Raw genomic sequence first — 21,888 nt, forward strand, 5'->3', positions numbered from 1 at the left:
TCGTTTTTTTCATAATTTGATTTTTGATTGTCAATGAAAAAACAGTTGAACGAAAGGTACACGGACTTGGTCCCTATGCCTAAAATAACCATATAATTTAATTTAAATAGTTAAACAATGTAAAATTGAAGGTTTATAAAACAGCATTCTTATTACTTTAAGACAGCAGTAATCCACTTTTGTCTTGGCCATGAAAGACTAGCTGTTAGTTTGTCAACCAGGACAGAATTAAACGATTTCTTCAAAATTGAGGTCACTCAAAGAGCTATCTGCAAAAGACAAGATATTAATTACTCATAACCTTTCAGCAAACCCCAACTTTAAAACACCAAAACTATCCCATTAATGTGTCCAGTTTGAACTGTAAAAATAAACAAAGCTTTGAAATGCTTTTCATGTATCTGAGATATTTGGGCTTCACAAACTTCTTCTTTTTTTTTCTTAGTGAGTCAAATCAGTTCTTCTCATCCTGAACATTTCATTGCATTGTTGACCTCGTGTTAACTGCATACGACAAATAAACATAAGGACAACATGAATGTGAAATGGCAACAACTAAGACTAAACCACGTCTATTTTATATTCTTACAAGTGCAACGGTGTAAAATATGTATTGTGATCGAACCAGATGTTTTCTGTGCATAATTCCCGCGCATATATTTTACATGTATAAACATTAAACAATGAAAATAAAAACTTCCAACACATTAAACCCATCTTCATCTGATCATTTATTCTTTTTACATCCCCATAATTCAGTCTCCTGATGTTTATACAGTCCAGTCAAATGCTTCTGCCCTTCTTTTAATGTAGAAATAATCTCCATTATCCCATTCAAAAATTAACACTAATTCACAAACCTACAATACACGAGATACTTTAGTTAGTCTATAATACATAATTTGTAATGAAGCTGTGACGCATTGTCTGGTTGTGAATACAGTTTGATTTTTTTGTTTTTTATAAATGGAAGTCATATTTGTACATCTAATTCGGAGATCACATTTGGCAGAAATGAGCAGCCAAAGGCAGTGTGACATGTAAATGAAGGTAACACTGTAGAAGGTCCAACATGCATGCAAATACCCACACAAACAGACGCATGGGCACACATGCAGCTATCAACAGATACACTAAGACAATAAAGTATCAGCAGCGGACATGAGGTGTTTCATGTGAGAGGTTTACCCAGAATCTTTTCGGTTTCTGCTCAACCACAACAAAAATAACTGCACCCTGATGGATTTGAGACGGATGAGGTTGTTTAAACACTGGCAAACAGAAGATTTAGAAGCTACAGCAGACACGTAACACCTACTAAACAAGATGGGACATGGCTGCACAACAGCATGGGAAAGGAAAGAGAGAGGAGAGCCTGCGAGGTAGAAAACTGAGCAGAGGGTATGAGTGTTTAGGTGAAGGGGCGTGTTTCTTTTCTTTTTTAGTATACTCTTTGGCCCACGTGTCCAAGGTTGTTCTTTATTTTTGTCATTTTAAATGTGTGCAATGTGTTGGTAATCTGAGTTTGATTCGTGTAGTGCGCATGGTTTTGTGTATGTGCGTGTTGATGTCAAATCTCAGGGCATCAGATGACACTCTCAAAGAGTAGAGTACTCTTGGTTTCTTCGGGGGGAAGCAGTTTGGCCTCACTCTCTGGTGCCAGGTACTCCAGGTGGTGTCTGCCCCAGACTGGGGTGGTTAGGTGCTGCCACCGCTGCGTAGAAAAACAAGACAAAAGTTTTTAACTTCCTCTAATGACAAAATGAGCTGAGTAGTAGACACCAAAAGGACGGCAGTAACCAAGAAGGTGCACTGATACAAATTCATCAACTAAAGCAAACATAAAACATTGCATAAGTGTGGGTAAACTGACCTCACGGAGAGACCCTTTGCAGCGGAGTAGCTTGTAAAGAACAGTTACAGGAATACAGAGCATGGAGGACAGAGCCAGGGCCCATCCGAGTGCTTCGCCCCATATGGGGTATGTATACACTGTGTTGTAGGTCAGGGGCTTGTAGTTCACCACGTGGAATAGGAACACTCCCTAAACGAACACAGAAAAGCCTCTTTAGTTTTCCACTTGCAGGCAAAGCTTAGTGGAAAGCAGGCAAGGTTAGCACATACCACACAGACAAAAGGCGTGACGTAGGACCAGCACCACTTCATGTAGGGGAGGGGCTGGTAGCCAATCATACGAGCCACGTCGTCCATGAAACGGTCTGCGCCTGGCAGGTGGGACACGAGGAAGTTGTGGTAAAGCAAGTTTATATTTAACTAGCTACAACTGCGAGGTACTAACTCACCATAAACCCAGGCGATGACGACACATTCCCAGAAGGCCTGCCATAAGAGAGTGATGCCACTGGCTGAGTAGTAGTCAAACAGCTGGAATACATACATCCCTCCCTGGCAGAAAGTAGTCAACATTAAAACACATACAACTAATTAACAAGTTTACTCTTCTTGTTTTGGCACTGATCTGACTACAAATGAACCAACATATTTTGAAGAACACAACCAAATGACTTTTAAAAGCCTCACTGTACCTCAGTGACCATGGACATGTCAATAAAGAAGCAGATGACGCAGCAGATGGCTGCAACCACCTCCCGTCGCAAGGAGCTCAGGGCAGATTTAGGGGGCAACATGTCCATGATTCCAGTTATCAAGCCTTCCACCCCTACAAACTGAACAAAAAAACAACAATTTAATTAAAAAAATATTGAAATAGCAATTAAAAATACACATTGGACTTTTTGTTTCTGCCTGACTACAGGATTAACCTACTGATTGTGCAGTAACCATTCTTTTCTAACAAGCAGCAAATGTTGGATCTATTCAATGTCAAAAGCTAACCCTTGTTTTCGCAATACGTGCAAATGTACTTTGGAGGGAAAATATCTTGGCTTTCAGAATGAGCTTAGGGGATCACTACTGCGCAGCTGATTTTCCATCACCTTACAGAAAAGCAGTATGTTCTTGAGCAACTAGTCTGCGACAGGAAAAGAGTAAAACATGAGATGGAGTCGTAGCTGACGCAGAGACTGGAAAGTGAGAGTAAATGAATGGATTGGAGAAGACAGACGCTCTCTGTGTGAATCACACAGAAGGTCATTGACAAATCCCTGGGCTGTTAAACAATGGATGTGGGCTCTGGCTCAGACATTCAACAACAGGGTGCTAAGAAATATTATGCTAAAACTGGATGTGATTTATTTAGGCAAGTTTTTTTTTTTTTTTTTAAGTCACACTTGTGTTAAAGGAAGTGAGTCAGAAAATAAATTAAAAAAATTAGATTTGGTGCAAAAATGCAGAATGCAACACAGAACTAAATATAGAGGCGAGGATTATGTTAAAGCATGTTCCCTCCTGGTTAATGGGTTTCTTTCAAGTTAAAGGATGACGTCAGCGTTACCTGACTGTCCAGGCCCAGAATGAGCAACATGAAGAAGAACAGTGCTGCCCAGAGCGGTGCCAGAGGCATCAGAGTCACAGCTTTGGGGTAGGCTATAAAAGCCAGACCTGGACCTGCACATGAAGAAACACAGGACATCAGGAGTCAATGGCTCTCACCTTCAGTACTTACAGTAGCTCATTAGATTTTAGATGGTCACATGATCGGCAGGCTCACCACTTTCAGCTACCTTACTGATGTCCACCCCCTGTTCCGCAGCCATAAAACCCAGGACAGAGAACACGACAAAGCCAGCAAAAAAACTGGTTCCACTGTTTATAAGGGCCAGAACGAATGCATCCCTATAAAAAAATAGAAATAAAAAAAAACAATTAAAGACAATTGAAAATAGGGAAAAGACTGCTTAGAGGCACAAAAAAAAAACCCAAAACTAAATCATGATTGTATGACATAAGAGTGGTTATATAACATGCTCAAGACAAGCACGAGCACAGAGGAGACAGACCAGGACGGTAAATTAGGAATCAATAGCAATTTCTCTGGAAGCTGCTGTCTTTGTTGTTGTGGCAGGTAGAGAGTGAGGGGAAACAGGAGAGAGTGTACATCCACTAACCAGTCAGAGTGCACTTTAGAGCCACATTTTCTAATTGTTTATTAATGTCATCTGGGTCAACAGTGGAGGATGTTCAACATATTCCGACATGCAAATTCAACTTCTTTGACTTTCCTTCTTTTTTTGTTTTGCATTTCTGTAAATTGGCTGTACAAGTGTGTAGCTACTATTCTGATTATTTTAGTATGTTTACTTTCTTGGGCAATACAGATGGTTTCAATAGAGCACTGAGGTGATGCCATGGCAGTAAACATGTTGATGTATTGAAAGTGAGCCTCCTCCTGAACCAAGAAGCACTGAAGTTCTATTCATTATCCACAGAATCAACAACAGCTTTGTTATTTGACCGAGGAATGATTCTCTGTTTAACTGAAATGTCTGCTTGGCAACGTTAGCTGTAAATCCAGTCTGAGAGGAATGCATAAACAACAGCTGCATTAAGCAAGATCCAGAACTTAATATTCTAACTCAAATGCAGGTTTCACTTTTTTAAGAAAAAATTATAATTTTTAATTAACAACTGCATCAAAACAAAAAAAAAAATTACACATTACCAGACAGAAACCAGAGCTCAGTTAGGAAAGCAGTGGTGTTTCTAAGAAATGATAAAGATTCAAAGAAGTGGCTCTATGTGCACCTATAAAGTATTTTTTCCTCTTCATGTTAAACATAGTTTGACACTCACAAGGGTCATGTGAAGTCTCACAACGTGTCAACAGTTTATGGCACGTTTTGGAGCTGCACAGCTAGCATAATTTCAAAATGTTTAAATTGAGATACAGTATATGGTTTTGAAAGCAACTGAGCTAAGCTTTTAAATTTACATTACATACATTACTTTTAAATTACACATCACAAACTACAAAAAGGGTCAACTACGAGGCACGTGAAAGAAACAGAGCTGACATCCCTCAGAATGGGAATTCATCTTGTGACTACCAATTTAGGTCAAAAGAAGAGAATGTGTTTGGAGCAGAAGCTTCACGGTCTTCATTCTATAAGCATTCCAAACATGCATTCAAGTCCTGACAGTCACCAAAACAAAGTCCCAACTTCTTCTATGGAGCAATACAACCTCCTCATAAGGGCCTGCAGGTCTGGGCTGAACACGCAGCAGCAAAACAACAAACAGTTCAGTCTGCACTGACAAACGTTTTAATAGATTCTTAATGCACTTCTTCATTTCAAGAGCCTCTCCATACGTTTTATGTTACATTTCCTTGGAAATAAATTAGGTTTCTACAGAATCAGAACACATGGCCCTCCTAGAGGCACAAACCCTTTGAAACCAAATCTGTTAGAAAATACTTTAAATGGGAGCAACATGCCAGGAAGCCTTTTGGGGCCTTCATCATATTTCCTGTGCATGCTCTTTTAGAGCATTCTAAGGCTCATGTTTATGGTGGTATCAAGGGAACAGCACAGGCCTTAAAATAGAAACACTGAAAACCTGACTGAGGGTCCTTCTTAAGCTAAAAAAAGACAGTTTTATTATTATATTACAAGATCTCTACAAAATACAGTACCTTGCGAAAGTATTCGGCCCCCTTGAACTTTTCAACCTTTTGCCACATTTCAGGCTTCAAACATAAAGATATAAATTTTTATTTTTTTGTGAAGAATCAACAAGTGGGACACAATCGTGAAGTGGAATGAAATTTATTGGATGTGTCAAACGTTTTTAACAAATAAAAAACTGAAAAGTGGGGTGTGCAATATTATTCGGCCCCCTTGCATTAATACTTTGTAGCGTCGCCTTTTGCTGCAGTTCCAGCTGCAAGTCTCTTGGGGTTTGTCTCTATCAGTTTTACACATGGAGACACTGAAATTCTTGCCCATTCTTTTTGCAAAACAGCTCGAGCTCAGTGAGGTTGGATGGAGAGCGTTTGTGAACAGCAGTCTTCAGCTCTTTCCACAGATTCTCGATTGGATTCAGGTCTGGACTTTGACTTGGCCATTCCAACACCTGGATATGTTTATTTGTGAACCATTCCATTGTAGATTTGGCTTTATGTTTTGGATCATTGTCTTGTTGGAAGATAAATCTCCGTCCCAGTCTCAGGTCTCTTGCAGACTCAAACAGGTTTTCTTCCAGAATGGTCCTGTATTTGGCCCCATCCATCTTCCCATCAATTCTGACCATCTTCCCTGTCCCTGCTGACGAAAAGCAGGCCCAAACCATGATGCTGCCACCACCATGTTTGACAGTGGGGATGGTGTGTTCAGGGTGATGAGCTGTGTTGCTTTTACGCCAAACATATTGTTTTGTATTGTGGCCAAACAGTTTGATTTTGGTTTCATCTGACCAGAGCACCTTCTTCCACATGTTTGGTGTGTCTCCCAGGTGCTGGTGGAAAACTTTAAACAACACTTTTTATGGATATCTTTGAGAAATGGCTTTCTTCTTGCCACTCTTCCATAAAGGCCAGATTTGTGCAGTGTACAACTGATTGTTGTCCTATGGACAGACTCTCCCACCTCAGCTGTAGATCTCTGCAGTTCATCCAGAGTGATCATGGGCCTCTTGGCTGCATCTCTGATCAGTCTTCTCCTTGTTCAAGATGAAAGTTTAGAGGGACGGCCGGGTCTTGGTAGATTTGCAGTGGTCTGATACTCCTTCCATTTCAATATGATTGCTTGCACAGTGCTCCTTGGGATGTTTAAAGGTTGGGAAATCTTTTTGTATCCAAATCCGGCTTTAAACTTCTCCACAACAATATCTCGGACCTACCTGGTGTGTTCCTTGGTCTTCATGATGCTCTCTGCACTTTGAACAGAACCCTGAGACTATCACAGAGCAGGTGCATTTATACGGAGACTTGATAACACACAGGTGGATTCTATTTATCATCATCAGTCATTGGGACAACATTGGATCATTCATAGATCCTCACTGAACTTCTGGAGTGAGTTTGCTGCACTGAAAGTAAAGGGGCCGAAAAATATTGCACGCCCCACTTTTCAGTTTTTAAAATTTTTTTTTAAAGTTTGACACATCCAATAAATTTCATTCCACTTCACGATTGTGTCCCACTTGATGTTGATTCTTCACAAAAAATAAAATTTTATATCTTTATGTTTGAAGCCTGAAATGTGGCAAAAGGTTGAAAAGTTCAAGGGGGCCGAATACTTTCGCAAGGCACTGTATAGACTTTATGTTGAAGTTTGTTTCCTTCCAACAACACTGGTGTCTGATTTCGTGATGCGTAGAAACTCACTGGTAACAGTTGTTATGAAAGCGGTTGTAGCTGCCCAACGCAGTAAGGGCACCAAGTCCAATGGCATAGGAGAAGAAAATCTGAGTGCCTGCATCAATCCATACCTATTGTCAAAAAAGTACTATTTCATTTCGTTTTCCTAAACAAAGTTGTACAAGGCTGTTACACTTGTCTAGAGCTACACACATTCAGAAACTCTACACTGACACGCAAAGAAATATTCATGCAAAAAAGATGAACCTGTGCTTCTCCAAGTTTGGACCAGTCTGGCTTCAAGTAGTAAACAATGCCATCCAAAGCTCCAGGCAGAGTGACGCCATGGGCCAGAAGAACCACCAGAACCAGGTAGGGGAACAGAGCTGTAAAGTACACGACCTACAACGAAAAACAGAGAATGGAAACGACTGAAAGATGCAAAATAAAATTCTGGACATTGTGAGACCAATGTATAGGAATTAAGTAAAAAGGAAAAACAACAAAATGTGCACATCTTTATTTTTTTAATGGCGGTTAACTGGACAGGTTTAGCACCTATCAACTATTGTCAAGAGCAGCCGCAGGTGAGCAGAGCTAAAGTACACTTCTTATCACTTTGATTAGACATTTACCTGCTTTGCAAATACTCAAGACCTAAGGAGAAGCCCATTAGGTCCTTCCTGTTGTAGATGTGTAATCAGGCCTACTTTGATGAAAAGGTCTCCTGTAAATGGAAAACCAGACAGTTTGTAAACCTCCTGCAATAGCAGGTGGTTTTGGCAAAACTTTTTTTTAAGTAGTTTTTGCCAAGTTATGCTGAAACTTCACTCTTGTTATTACATACATGCTTGAGTAGAGTAATAGTAAAGTTGTGAGAAAGCACATTTTTGTCTTGATCTGCTGTAACTGCAGGCAGAGAAGGCCAGCTTGTAAACATCTACACGGAGGAAAGTCAATAATCGGCTTACAGCTGGCTGGCTAAATAGCTTTCATTGTTTTTGCCCCTAGCTTTGTGAGCTTTGGCTACAAGGGAACCACAAGTACACAAACAGTTTCTTCTACATGTTACAAAATGAAGATTTGTTTGTTATGTCACTATATCAAAGGACACAATTAAAAAAGTCAGCAGTGGTTATCTATTTTCTCAGCACAATTTCTATTCAGAAATCTAATAACGATATACTGAGCCACTCAAAAAACAACATAAACGGGCCAGCACTTAAAGAAACCAGGTGAGCTTGTACTGTACAGAGTTTCAGTCTATACACTGATCCTCCGTCTAAACTAAAGCTTGTTGGAGCCAAAGGGCAGAATGTTGTGATTACTGGTATTTCCCCCTTTGAGTGGAGCCATGCCAATTTTAGTGTACACTGCCAGGACTTATCACACTGTGTTTGAGCAAATAAAAATCTCCACTCCCTGAACTTAAAAACTAACGTGACGGTATGTGCCATGAACCTTTCTGCTAGAAAATACTTCACCTTGCCAGTAGATTTGACTCCTTTCCACATACAGAAGTAAACAATGACCCAGGTGGCCATGAGACACAACACCATCTCATAGCTTATGACACCAGGTTCATGTAGGCCTCCAGATAGACGAAGCACTTTACGCCTAGAATGAGGAACAGAGACATTTGCCATTAGGAAATAAAGCACTGAATGTTACCAGAAGCACCGAAGGCATATTCAAGTTAATATAAATAACATGCAGCAGATGAATTGTGCTTTGCAAGTCAAATCAGGTTTAGGGTTGCAAAAGCAAGGTTAATGCAAAAAATTTTTAACCGAAGCATTTATGGCTGGCAAAAACCCAAAGAAAATCAGAATATTCAAAATGAAGGTTTGCATGACTTGTAAAACTGAATACAATGCTCAGCTCCTAGAAAGAATAATTTTCAAATGTGTTTAACTATAGGAGTCACATACTCCCAGAACTCAATGACTGGTGAGCGCAGGCCTTCAGCCTCCAGGCAGCTGCCATTAAGAAGGAGCTGAGATGAAGACAGGTTCAGCTGTGCCACGGTGGAGACGGGGCTGGAGGGGAATGCAGCAGATGACGGCAGAGCGGGCTGAGCGGCACTGCGGTTGTGGCACATGCGTCGGAAGTCCTGTGTACAGTTGGGGGTGTTCCAGGGGTGTCCACAGGTGGCCCAGGGCAGTGGATTAGTGAAAGAGTGGAAGAGAAAGTAGAGGCCCCACACCAGAATCATGATGTAGTAGGTATTACAGAAGAACACGATCACCATGGAGGCTAGGCCCAGACCTGACAGAGAGAGGACACATTCTCACTTTTAAACCAAATAGTGATTTAAAGTTTCAGAGTGGTACGGACATCCACATAGAGGTTGGTACCTTTGAAGAGAGGTGCGATGTTCCAAGCAGAGACCCCTCCTTGTTTCATAAACTGGCCCAGTGCGATCTCCAGGAAGAAGACAGGGATACCCCCGATGAACACAATCAGCAAATAAGGGATCAGGAAAACCCCTGCAGCCCCCCAAAAACACATGTGTCACATGGTAAATGAAGCAACGGGCAGGCAGAAACAGTTTTATGATGACACATTCACCCTGGAATCTGAGATTATCTCTGAAAAAATGAATAAATAAAAAGGTGCTACTAGTTAGTATAAGTTTTTAGGTTGTCTTGTTCCATCATATTTATGTGATCGCCTCAACATCTCCACTCCAGTAAGCACACTCAGCTCGACCGACAAGTTTATCTTAGATGTCCCAAAACCCAAATATAAATAAAAAGGCTTTTGCAGTTGCTGCTCCAGTTTTTGTTCATGTTTATCTCTTCAACGCCACAATTTTAAGACCCATCATTTCACCATGGCATATACCGGTAATTTCAGCAGAGTATGAGATTCAATAGTGCTGACGATTTTATGTTGGGTTTATGAATTTTATTTTTGCTTTTACTTGTTTTCTTGTTCCTCATATTTTTTTTTACACTTTTTAATTGTTGTTTTTAATATTTGTTTGACTTAAGGGTAAAGCATTTTGGTCAACTTTTGCTGTTTTAAATGTGCTATGGGAACACTTGGGAACTGATTGTAAGTGACAAATGACAAGTGAGAAAAGAACTCAGAGAGGAGGAGGAAAGGCAGGACAAAAGAGGCATTGAAACTGTAGGTGGGAGATGAACATCAGGACATACTGTCTCTTATTTCACGTGTTTGGGACATATTTGCTGAGTGCAGCATTGACCTTGAACTTGAAAGCTGCATAGAAAGGAAACAAATCAAGGTTGAATGAAAAAAAAATCAAAGGTGCACAGAATGGAGGTGATGGGGAAACGATAGACTCGGGGTAAAAGAAGACATGTAGGTTTGATGGTGGCACTTATAGGTTTGCCCGCAGTGCCTCTCTGCTTTTGGATTATTACATCGCAGCAGACGCTTCAGCAGTTGATATGAGCAATCCAGCTCACTAAACAGAAAGCAAACTGCTTTGTTTTGAGAATAACACAGTTAAGTGATGCCACCACAGTGCACAGATGGGATGGAGTCACATGACCAGCTATGATGCAGAGCAGAAAGAGGCCAAGAAGAGGGAAAGATTGACAGATTACAGGAGAGGCGGGTAGAGAACTGAGACAGTGTTGAGGTAGAAGAGCTAACAGACACATCTGGGCATTGATCTGTGGACCCTTCATCAGTGCTGGGAACAACATTCAGCTCATCATTCAGTATTCTCTAACAGAAGGAAGAGCTTTCGCCATGGAAACAAGGTGAACAGGAGAGACACAAAGTTGAAAAAGAAAGAAAGATAATGCTGGCACATCTTAACTTATTGGCCAAATTATGAAGGAGCTTGGTTCTTACAGGCTCGGGTAAATCCTCTTTGACCATTAGTAGACGAGACACATTAAGACTAGCAGATGTGTTACAGCCAGAGAGATCATTTATAGAGCATTAATCACACACTGCTTACAGTGAGTGTATCATTCAGTGACTAGCAGCTGCTGCAGCTCTTTTCTGATACAGCAGCTGTGTTTTAAAACACATACTTTGGGTTAGGGTTACTCCATACGAAGACGACACGTGGTCATGTGGTTACAGGACGTTCATTTTTGCTTACAGTACACCTTTTCATAGTCCATGAGACACAGAACTGCTGGAAAACCCCTCACTCTGCTGTACACATTACCACGTGGGTTTCTTCCCACTTCTCCGTCCCTGCATCTGCCGTTTGGCCACAAATCCATCATGAAGAAAGCACCACACTTTTCAGAAGACAGACCCCTCCATACACAATGTCTGCTTGATCTCTATCTAGGAGGTTTAGGCCATTTGACTAATTTAGTGTGTTTTTTGAAGAGTCGTGCAGCTGAATGTCTGGATGCATTGACGAACATGCCCACAAACTTCTGACCAGTCACACAGTACTTGGAGCCTGTGAGGGAAAGCTTAACCAGGCCTTGTATCCAGAAGGGGCGGGCGAAGCTACTGTGAGAACAAAATGACAAGATTTACATCACGCAACTACGTCAATGAGGGCCGATTTCGCCACTTCAGATGGAGTATGCAGGACCCTTAAGGCAGGGGTCTGCAACCTTTATGATCAAAAGAGCCATTTTTACACCTTCATTCACTAAATTAAATGTGTCCGGAGCCACAGCAACCTGCTACAACTGTGATTATCAAATGGTGGCCCATGGGCCACTTTAGGTTTGTTGGAGGAGACTCTTGTGGCCATTAGGGGTGACATTAAAGCTAAAAATATCTTATGACTTTTAACATTTACTGATGTTCTTACAATTTAAGACAAATGAAAAGACCAGATTCTTGCAAAGAGAGGGAAAATAGTTTAAAAAAAAAACTTTGATCTATGCAGACCTACAGTGTGTGATATTTTGAATTGTGGAAAAAAATAATTAAGTATAGAAATAAAGCAAAATGTTACAAGTGAGTATTTGCAAAAGAAATGACAGGAAAACAGCTAAAACTAGTTCTTTTTTGTTGTTTGTATAACAACCAATAAAATTCAGTTTTATGTTAGTTTTGGTCAAAGCTTGAAAGAGTTTTGCAGAGGGACCAAAGAGCCACATGTGGCTCCAGAGCAACAATTGCAGACCTCTGCCTTAAAGGAAGGGCCTTGTCACAGAACAGTTAATGTGGGATCCATATGCCTTTATCAGGACAGAAGTAGGGGGAGGGAGAGATCTCCTAAGTGCATATCATGACTGCTGAATGACCTCACAGAGGCGGGGGTGGACTATTATGTGAGGCAGGCCATTGTTATATGATACTATTAGGTAGGTATCAAAGCTACCAGTCACAAGGCTCAGACAGGAAGGAGGGACGGACTAAACCATGCACACCCACAATGATTAATTCCAGTTATATTTGAATGAAACACCTTTTGAAAACTGAAAGGTGTGTAGGACAGCGATAAGAAAAACCAGGGTCAAAAGTCACAGTCAATTGAGGTTACTGTTGGAGAGAACAGAAACAGATGCAATACAGCTCAAAGAGCTTGTATGCAAGTGAAAGCAGGAAGAACTCTGCTGCGCACGTAGCACTGAGCCTGTCTGGTAAGCAGGAGGTGACTATAATAAATAAAGTCAGCCACGTGGTGGGGCAGAGCTTTAGTTACGTGTTCACAGGCACGCACACAGACCTTTGCCTTTTCTAACGGTGTTACGTTTCAGCATTCTGACCTTCTAAATGTATGCTCTGTGGTCTGTAAGCTATATAAAGAACAACTAGACTTCAGTTAAAGGAATGTCAGCATCTACTACTTCTGTTCACTAGTTTCTTGTGTGTCTTTGATATTTTATTGCACCTAAAGCCTGTTAAAGTTGGGATTCCAGGTAGTTAAAAGTTATCAATTGAACACAATGATCCTTTTTATAGAGCATAAGTACCGGTAAGTGTTCAAGGTCGTTCTTCCGCGACACCAGACAGTTGAGAACATCATGTGAAAAGAAGTCATTTGGAAACTAAAAATTTTAAGCTCTCAGAAATGTTGAAAAGGCAGCAAAATCTGCAGTGCACTGACTAACAAAAAGACATTGGAGTCACTTGTAGATAACACTGCAATTAATGCGAAGACTTTGAGACTTGACGTTGGATCGTAATGGAGGGAAATCAAGGACACCATGGGGGACAAAGTACACAAGGAGTTGTATTCATACAGGGACGAAAACATCCTTATTAGGAAAACACAGGTGGCAGAAACTGCAAAGTAAGCAGGTTCACTGTGAGCGCAGCATTTTCCATATCCCCCACCCAGATGATTAGGGCAAAAGGACATAATGAATGTGTTCTTTCAGCAAACTCTTGTCAACATCCCTTGTTTTATCGTAGAGCTAGACAACAATCAACACGCTAAATGTTTTAAAGGTTGGCGCCATATGAGTAAAATGTAAGCTGGTCACCGAATCACGAGTTTTAAAATACATATTACTATTTCTTTGTGTGATAGTAAGCAACTCAACAGGATGTTTTCCAGCTTAGCATGCTCACTGATAATAAATAAATGAAGAAAAAGATGGGGAGAGGTTGATCTGATCGTTTGATTCATGTAAATATCAATAGTAATCAGTGAGTTAGTCAGTGATTTTTGTTAGAGGTTTTTTTTGGGGGGGGGATCTCATTTTACTGCATTAGATATAAATAAACGCAGAGCAGCTATTTTATTGGAATAAAGATATTCTTTTTCAACTAACCATTTTATTTATTGTCTAAGGGTGCATTTATGTTTCCCACAATCAGCAGATAATTAATATTTAACATTTACTGCAATTATATGAGGGAAAAACAATGAAAGAACATATATTTCTTCGATAAAAACTTATGTTAAGCTAAGACTATGCCTGGATTTATATGATAATTGATGCAGGATGATTTGGTCCTACCCTAACAGAGCACAGAATTAATAATGACTTTGTTCTTCGTGTAGATTATAAATTAATAGAGCATTAACCTTGTTGTTTAAACATGACTAATAGTAACTCCATCATAGGTTTTGAAAATTGGCTTTGAATATCAATTTCTCATACTTTGTTAAAATGTTTAAAAGTCATAAATGTTTATCTCAACTGTTCCCTATTGTGAGCAGACAAAATGTGAAGATATGCAGTGGTCTTTAAGGCTCACCTCCTCCGTTCTTGTAGCAGAGGTATGGGAACCGCCACACGTTGCCCAGGCCGACAGCAAAACCCACGCAGGACATGATGAAGTCCATCTGTCTGGTCCAGGTTTCTCTCTCCACTTCTGGTCCTGCGACCACCCCATTTCCAGTCACAACTGAAGCCCCGTCCTGGCTCTGCGGTGGGCCAGTCCCTCCGCCATCACCACACCCGGGACCTGCACCGGGCATAGGAACCAGGGGACGAGCCGATCCCATGCCCTCCTCCTCGGACAGGGTCCCTGCCTCCATCTGGGAGACACTGATTTCACCTGATCACAGAAAGAGGGGGTTGGATGAAATACAAGAGGAGGTGAGATGAGTCAAAACCATAAGGATACCAATTAAAAGAACTGCAAATTTTTAAACATACAAGGAACATTCTAAGCTTTGACGAACCACGGTGCTTTAAAACAGCTGTATACTTTATGAAAATAAAAACAGGACAATATTCCTACCATTCACTGCAAAAGTCAGTGCCATCACACTCTGTTATGATCTAACCTCAATAAATGGTGCAAAAGGATTAAATTAGATCACACAAAATTGATTTTCATTTCTTTTTAAACTACCCTCATTGTGTTGCAATACATTTTCAGCCCTGAGCCCTCCCCCAATGTTCATTCTTTCTGTTTCTGTGTGACAGAGTGATTCATGTGCTGCAGCATAGCACAGCACGCTCACCTCAAAGTATAACTATATAACAAGCCCTTCTGCTACTCAGAAAGGATTTTATATCTCCCACTATTTCATTAAATAAACCGCCCAATCTACGTATATGGATATCTAATTAAGTGCGAGGTCAGGTCACTTAATGTGTGGCGTTCCACAATAGCCCTGTCAGGGGCTCAGTGATGGATTCAAAGCAAAGGCAGATGAATCCAGATCGGAGCAGTTTGAGGGGGAGTGTGAATAGCAATGGGCGAATGATGTAAGCATCTATGAGGCAACTTAACAAGAGGCGGCCTATGGTTTCAAGTAATCTGTGCGAGGAATGGCTGAGCGGCGATAAGCCACAAATATCAAAAGCCAGGTTCAGGATGAATTGTTATGGTACAAATATGCGGGGTCTATCAAAAAAAACTATATTTCCATGCTAGGCACCTAATTCTAAAGGCAGGCGGCCAACTTAAATGATGATGCCCTGAGGGGATTTGCATGAGATTTAGTTTAGATTTAAATTGTTTATTCAGGAGCACGCTACCACTCGTTTGCTCCAGAATGACAGCAGGCTGCTTAAGGTCAGTCCTGGTTTCATGTTTATTATTAGACGTCTGCATGCATGATGTGATAAAGGCAGGTTGGGAGCAGCTGGTGTCCTGTTTGGTCCTCGGTGATGGCGTACAGGGAATGACAGGGATGCTCCCATTGACATGCATTTGTTAGTACTTACTGTTCAGCTGTGCTGTAAATAAAAAGGGAATTAAAAAAGCAGTGGATGCTCTGTGTTACTCACCTTGACTGTTCTCTTCCATTTCAGGTGACATATTCTTGGTTACAAAAATAATGTTATTTAAAGTGCAAGCTGGCTGTTTTTATAGGCAGGGGAGAAATGAAGTTTTTTAAAAGTGCCAGGCTAAAGAAAGGACACAGGGGATGTAGCCACAATATATTACCAATCCTATGGGGGCTGTGTTTCTCCGAGTTTATTTCTTCTTCTTGGAATGAAAAAAATTGTTTTAAATCTCAGTTTATCGCGAATATCACAGGTGGGAACCCGTTAACTCTGCCGAGAAGAGATGGAAAAATGTCACAAAGCGCCGCGGTCGGTTGAGCCGTTGACGGGGAGGAGATTCAAAAGCAATCGACGAAGCACTTGAAGGTAAGCCTGAAGAATCTCATGGATAACCCTTAAATGAAAATGATACTACGCCTCAGAGGAAAGAATTGATGTCGGGCTTTATTTTTCGTTCGATTCAGACACTCGGTCAAAAGTCCATGTTCCGTTTCGGAGAGACGCCGCTGGCTTCGATGGACGCGATCCGCTCTGCTCTACGGTCAGTTAACTGTGACACACTCTCTCCTTCCGCCTGGCCCCTCCCCCACCCCGGCTGCGGTCCGCTCTGATTGGCTGAGAGCAGCCCGGTGCCGCGCGCACAGCATCAGCAGCACTGAGAAGTCACAAGGATGGGTTTATTACGTCCTTGACCTGAAATCATGGAGGAATAAAAAAATAAAAAAATAAAAAAAATGACGTAGAAGCGCGCAGCCGCGTCTTGTGGCATCGGATGAGTTCCAATTATTTGTTTCATATCCTAAAGCGTCGTGGAATGTGTTACCCCCCTGATTGTGATAACAGGTACAGACAACAATAATTCAACATAAAGCAATTTACATAAAATAAAATAAGCTATAAACACAGTCAAATCAAGATGCCAAATGAAACAATGTAAAATACTAAAAACAAGAACATATTTGCTTTGATATTTCTCTTGAAATTATCAAATGTTTAAAATCCTTCAAAAAAAAAAAACAAAACAAAGACAGCTTCAGATTTTGTTGAAAGGTGTTCCAGGTTACAAGAACAGAGTAAGAAAAGGCCTTTTTGCCAGGTTCAGTCTGCATTAAGGGAATGCTACAGATAATGAAGGCCTGAGAACGCACGCCGTAACTGCACTGACAACGTGACATGTGGGAGGAGCTATAAGAATGCAACAGACCAAGGAGTGATTTATAGATGAAAATGAACATGTGATAGCCTACATACAGATGTGATAAACAACTGACCAATGAGTACAGAGTGCAGTGATAAGTATGGTTGTTACAACCAGTTATGAACCTTAGTGCCCCATGGTAGACAGCATCCAACATCTGCAAGGAGCTGGCAGGATCTGGAAGGCTTCCGGATTGAAGGTGAAATGTTTCAGCACAAAAAAAAAAAGAAACTGTCCAGATGACCTGACTGAAAAATGTTAGATTGTATACCTGGATTATTGAGCATGGACTTTGTTGTTTTCCACCAGTTTGATACGACTGTCAACAAGGAAGAGGGCCAGCAATGGAGGAGGGGGCATGACAAAGAGACCATCTTAGCACCAACATAACTGGTTTGTTCCACTTTGGAGTAAGCTGTTGGGGAAAGAATCAGTTTTGTGTTGTGTGTTTCCTTGACTGATGAAGCCTTCCAGATTGAAGGCGAAATGTTTCAGCACACACATACACACACACACACACACAAAAGAAACTGTCCAGATGACCTGAGTGAAAAATGCTGGATCGTATACCTGGATTATTGAGCATGGACTTTATCATTAAAAACCTTTAGCGAAGCAGTCATTGTGATGTGTTGTTTATACTGAAGCCAGATTGGTGGGAAGATAAAATGTTGAAAGAATCCAAATGCTTCTTGACAAGTATTTACACGTTTTTCTAAAGTCTTAGCTAAAATACATAGTTTGTAAATTGGCCAATAGTTGTTCAGTGTAGTGGGGTCTCTTCTCCTCCCTTCAATAATCGTAGCACAAAAGCTCTTTTCCAAGCATTTGAAACAACAAATTAAAAATGTATGACACCGGTTCTGTTATAATTTGTGCAGCTAGCCTTAAGAAATAAGGAGGGAGGTCATTGAGACCTGCAGATTTTCTGGAATCCAGACCTTTTAACAGTTTAATAACTTCACTGACAGAGAAGAGTGAAAAAGAGAATGTATGATTCACTGAGGTTTGACTTGTAGGTGAAGTGGGTGATTTAACATTAGAAACTGTATTCAGTTTCTGTAACATTTCACATTATTGGTTTGAATAAGCCTCGTTACTATCAAGCTGATGCTGTACATGTCAATTACTAATTGAATAAAATCTTAATATTAGAGTAAGAGGAACCACATTTACCATTAGAAACTGTATGTTCAAGGAACTGGAGGCATCAAAATGTCTGTTGAAACAGTTAAGCATCTCGTGCTTATTTGACATAGTCAACAATTGCTTGTCATGGCAGATCAGATGAGTGTGTGCTGCTAGAAAGATTGAATGGTTTTCCAAAACCTCTTAGGTCATTCAGATCTTTGGTGGTCTGAGATCAACAGTAGTTACATTTGCAGCTTTAATGGAAGCCATACAGTGATTCCGTAATTGATTAAATTTTAACCAATGAGCATCCAAACCAGATTTTCTTGCTGCTGCCCATAACTGGTCCCTCCTGTGCAAGAGATCAGCTAACTCAGAAGTAAACCAGGGGCCATCTCTGCCTTTTATTCTGAACTGGTGAAACGGAGTATGTTTATTTACAAAATGAATGAAATAAGCTATTATGAAAATGATTGCAAGCAACACTCACATCGTCAATTAATGATTCCAGTCAAAATGCAACAGATCCCAAAGAAAGACCAATGACGTCAACAGAAACACATCATCTGCAAAGAGCAGAGATGGAATCCTGATGCCACCAAACTGTAATCTCTCCACCCCCTGGCTGCACTGAGAAATTCTGTCGATAAAAGTTATGAACAGAATCAGTGACAACGGGCAGCCCTGGCAGAGTCCAACTCCCACCCTGAATGGATTTGACTTACTACCGGCAATGCAAACCAAACTCTTGTAGCACTTATGTAGGGACCGAACAGCCAGTAACAACGGGCAATAACAACAATCCCATACTCACGGAGCAACCCCCACAATTTACCCTGAGAAACATGGTCAAATGCCTTTTCCAAGTCCACAAAACACATGTAGACTGGATGGGCAAACTCCCATGACCCCTTGAGGACCCTAGTGGGGGTAAAGAGATGGTCCAGTGTTCCACAGCCAGGACAGAACCCACATTGTTCCTCCTGGATCTGAGGTTCAACCAACGATTGGACTTGCTTCTCCAGTACCCATGAATAGACCTTATTAGGGAGGCTAAGGAGAGTGATGCCTCTGTAATTGGAGAACACCCTCCAGTCTACCTTTTTGAAAAGGGAAACTACCACCCCAGTCTGCCAATCCAGTGGCATTGCCCCCGATGTCCATGCGATGTTGCAAAGGCGTGTCAACCAAAACAGTCCCATAACATCCAGAGCCTTAAGGAAATCAGGGCGAATCTCATCCACCCCCAGAGTCCTACCACCGTGTAACTTTTTAATTACCATGGCAACCTCAGCCACGATTAAGGACAAACTCTGAAGTCCCCCGACTCCGCTTCCTCTATGGAAGACGTGCCAGTGGGATTGAGAAGGTCTGAGAAGTATTCCTTCCATCTCCCAATGACATAACTGGTTGAGGTCAACAGCACCCACCTTCACTGAAGACAGTGTTAGTAAAGAGCTGCTTTCCCCTCTTCAGCTGCCTGATGGTTTGCCAGAATCTCCTCAGAGCCAACCGAGTCTTTATCCAAGGCCTCACCGAACTCCTCCCACATCTGAGCTTTTGGCTCAGCAACAGCCAAGGCTGCAGACCGCTTGACCCTCCAGTACTCCTCAGCTGCTTCCAGTGTCCCACCAGCTAACAAGGACCAATAGGACTCCTTCTTCAGCTTGACAGCCTCCCCAACCTGGAGTGTCCACCACTAAGTTTGAAGATGGCCTTCGCGAGAAGCACCGACAATCTTGCGGCCACAGCTCAAGGCAGCCACTTCAACAGTTGAGTCATGGAACATGGCCCACTTGGACTCAGTGTCTCCTGTCTCAACTGGGATGTGGTTCAATCTCTCCTGGAGGTATGAGTTGAAGATCTCTCTGATGGGTTCTTCTGCCAGGTATTCCCAGCAAATCCTCACTACACATTTGGGTCTACCGGGTATGTCCGGCATGTTCCCCCGCCATCTGATCCAACTCACTACTAGGTGGTGATCAGTTGACAGCTCTTCTCTTCACCTGAGTGTCCAAAACAAATGGCCACAAATCAGATGACACGACTACAGTCAATCATGAGTCTATGACCTAGGGTGTCCTGGTGCCAAGTGCACTTATGGACACCCTTATGTTCGAACGTGGTGCTTGTGATGGACAAACTATGACTAGCATAGAAGCCCAACAACAGAACGCCACTTGAGTTCAGATCAGAAAGGCCATTCCTCCCAGTCACACCCCTCCAGGTCACAGTGTCGTTACCTGTGGGCATTGAAGCCCCCCAGCAGAATAAAGGAGTCCCCAGCTGGTGCACCTTCCAGCACCCCTCACCAAGGACTTCAAGAAGGCCGGATACTCTGAACTGCCATTCGATGCAGAGGCACAAACAACAGTCAGAACCTGTCATCCTACTCTTCGGTGGTGGGCCCCACAGGAAGGCAAACCCATGTTGCTCATTTGGGATGAGCCCGACTGGGCCCCATGGGTAGAGACCCGGTCACCAGGCACTCGCTGACAAGCCCTTCCCCCAGGCCTGGCTCCAGGGTGGGGCCCCAGTAACCCACGTCCGGGCAAGGAACATGGAGTTCCTTGATATGTATTATTCATGAAAAATCTTTGGAATCGTTCTTTGTCTGACCTGTCACCTAGGATCAATCTACTTATATAATTGCCCCAGACAGCATAGTTCCTAGGATCATTCAGGCGCACAAACTCCTCCACCACGATGAGGTGGCAATTCAAGGAGCCAAAGAATGGCCTGCTCATTAAAATGCTTCATGCTTCATTTTAAGATTGTTCTAGGTTTAGAATGAGACATTTTAATATCCCTAACAGCACCAACTACACAGTGATCACATAGATCATTTGTAAAAACACTTACCACTGTGTATTTATGTGACATGTTTGTGATGCTCCTCCTTGAATCCCCACGTTATCGTGGTGGCGGAGTTTGTGCGCTTGAATGATCCAAGGAGCTATGCTGTCCGGGGAAAATTTATTTGCCCCTGGTAGGGTCTTCCAAGGCAGATTGGTTCTAGGTGACTGGCCAGACAAAGAGCGATTCCAAAGACTTTTCATGAACAACACAAATCAAGGAATTTGGTGTCCCTTGCCTGAACGTGGGTTAAGGGGGCCCACCCTGGAGCCAGGCCTGGGGGTGGGGCTTGTCAGCAGGTGCCTGGTGACCAGGTCTCTATACAGATTTTACATCAACAAATTATGTCACTATATGAAGCTTGACATTTGTAATGTCTGTAATGGACATGTTTAGAATTTTGGATTGTGGTAAAAAAAAAGAATTCTAGATTTTTTTTCTATTATTTTATAATATAGTGTCACAAAAAGAGGTACAACAAGAAATCAAGTTATGAATAACTTAACATGACTTGCATAACAGTTTCACTGCATAACTATCCTGTGCTTTCCACTTTGAATTTAACATTTTTTGTTTGTTTTTGTACTGAAGACATTGTCAGAAGTATGAAGCTGTGAGATTACCTTTTTTCTTTAAATCAAAACTATCCAAACCTTAGCTGTACATTAAATTACTATGTGGAAAAAGCTCATATTTTGATCCCCTTCATCACAAGTGTGGCGCTGTAGTGTTGAGTGACATCTAGTGGACAGAGTCTGAACTAGCACCAAAGGACAATTATACAACAGTAATACTGTAAAGCAAAGCTTTAATCCTTATCTCGCACAACAAACACAGGAATACAGTTACAAACTGAGTGCAACACCAAGCATTTATAAATACACGTT

General features: G+C 41.6%; 1 protein-coding gene across 1 annotated transcript; it reads right to left on the reverse strand.

Moving 5' to 3' along the window:
• Positions 1-693: 693 nt before the first annotated feature.
• On the reverse strand, positions 694-16,373 carry si:ch211-117c9.5 (sodium- and chloride-dependent creatine transporter 1). The gene is made up of 14 exons (XM_037684824.1): positions 15,817-16,373; positions 14,330-14,632; positions 9,577-9,708; positions 9,151-9,487; positions 8,704-8,836; positions 7,487-7,621; positions 7,247-7,350; positions 3,632-3,756; positions 3,416-3,528; positions 2,547-2,687; positions 2,304-2,406; positions 2,125-2,225; positions 1,874-2,044; positions 694-1,714 (listed from the first exon to the last, which is right to left on the reverse strand). The coding sequence occupies exons 1-14, from the start codon at positions 15,845-15,847 to the stop codon at positions 1,586-1,588; spliced, it is 2,058 nt and encodes a 685-aa protein (XP_037540752.1). The 5' UTR covers positions 15,848-16,373; the 3' UTR covers positions 694-1,585.
• Between the last annotated feature and the right edge of the window lie 5,515 nt (positions 16,374-21,888).

This window comes from Nematolebias whitei, chromosome 11 (assembly GCF_014905685.2).
Source record: "Nematolebias whitei isolate Nwh7 chromosome 11, NemWhi1, whole genome shotgun sequence".
Taxonomy (NCBI): Eukaryota; Metazoa; Chordata; class Actinopteri; order Cyprinodontiformes; family Rivulidae; genus Nematolebias; species Nematolebias whitei.

Excerpts from the sequence above, each read along its gene's own strand:
- si:ch211-117c9.5 (XM_037684824.1), bottom strand. The coding sequence starts at position 15,847 with ATGTCACCTGAAATGGAAGAGAACAGTCAAG. Across the intron at positions 7,622-8,703 it reads GAGTCAAATCTACTGGCAAG|GTCGTGTACTTTACAGCTCT; the intron begins GTGAAGTATTTT and ends TTTTCGTTGTAG. Across the intron at positions 2,045-2,124 it reads TCACGCCTTTTGTCTGTGTG|GGAGTGTTCCTATTCCACGT; the intron begins GTATGTGCTAAC and ends GTGTTCGTTTAG.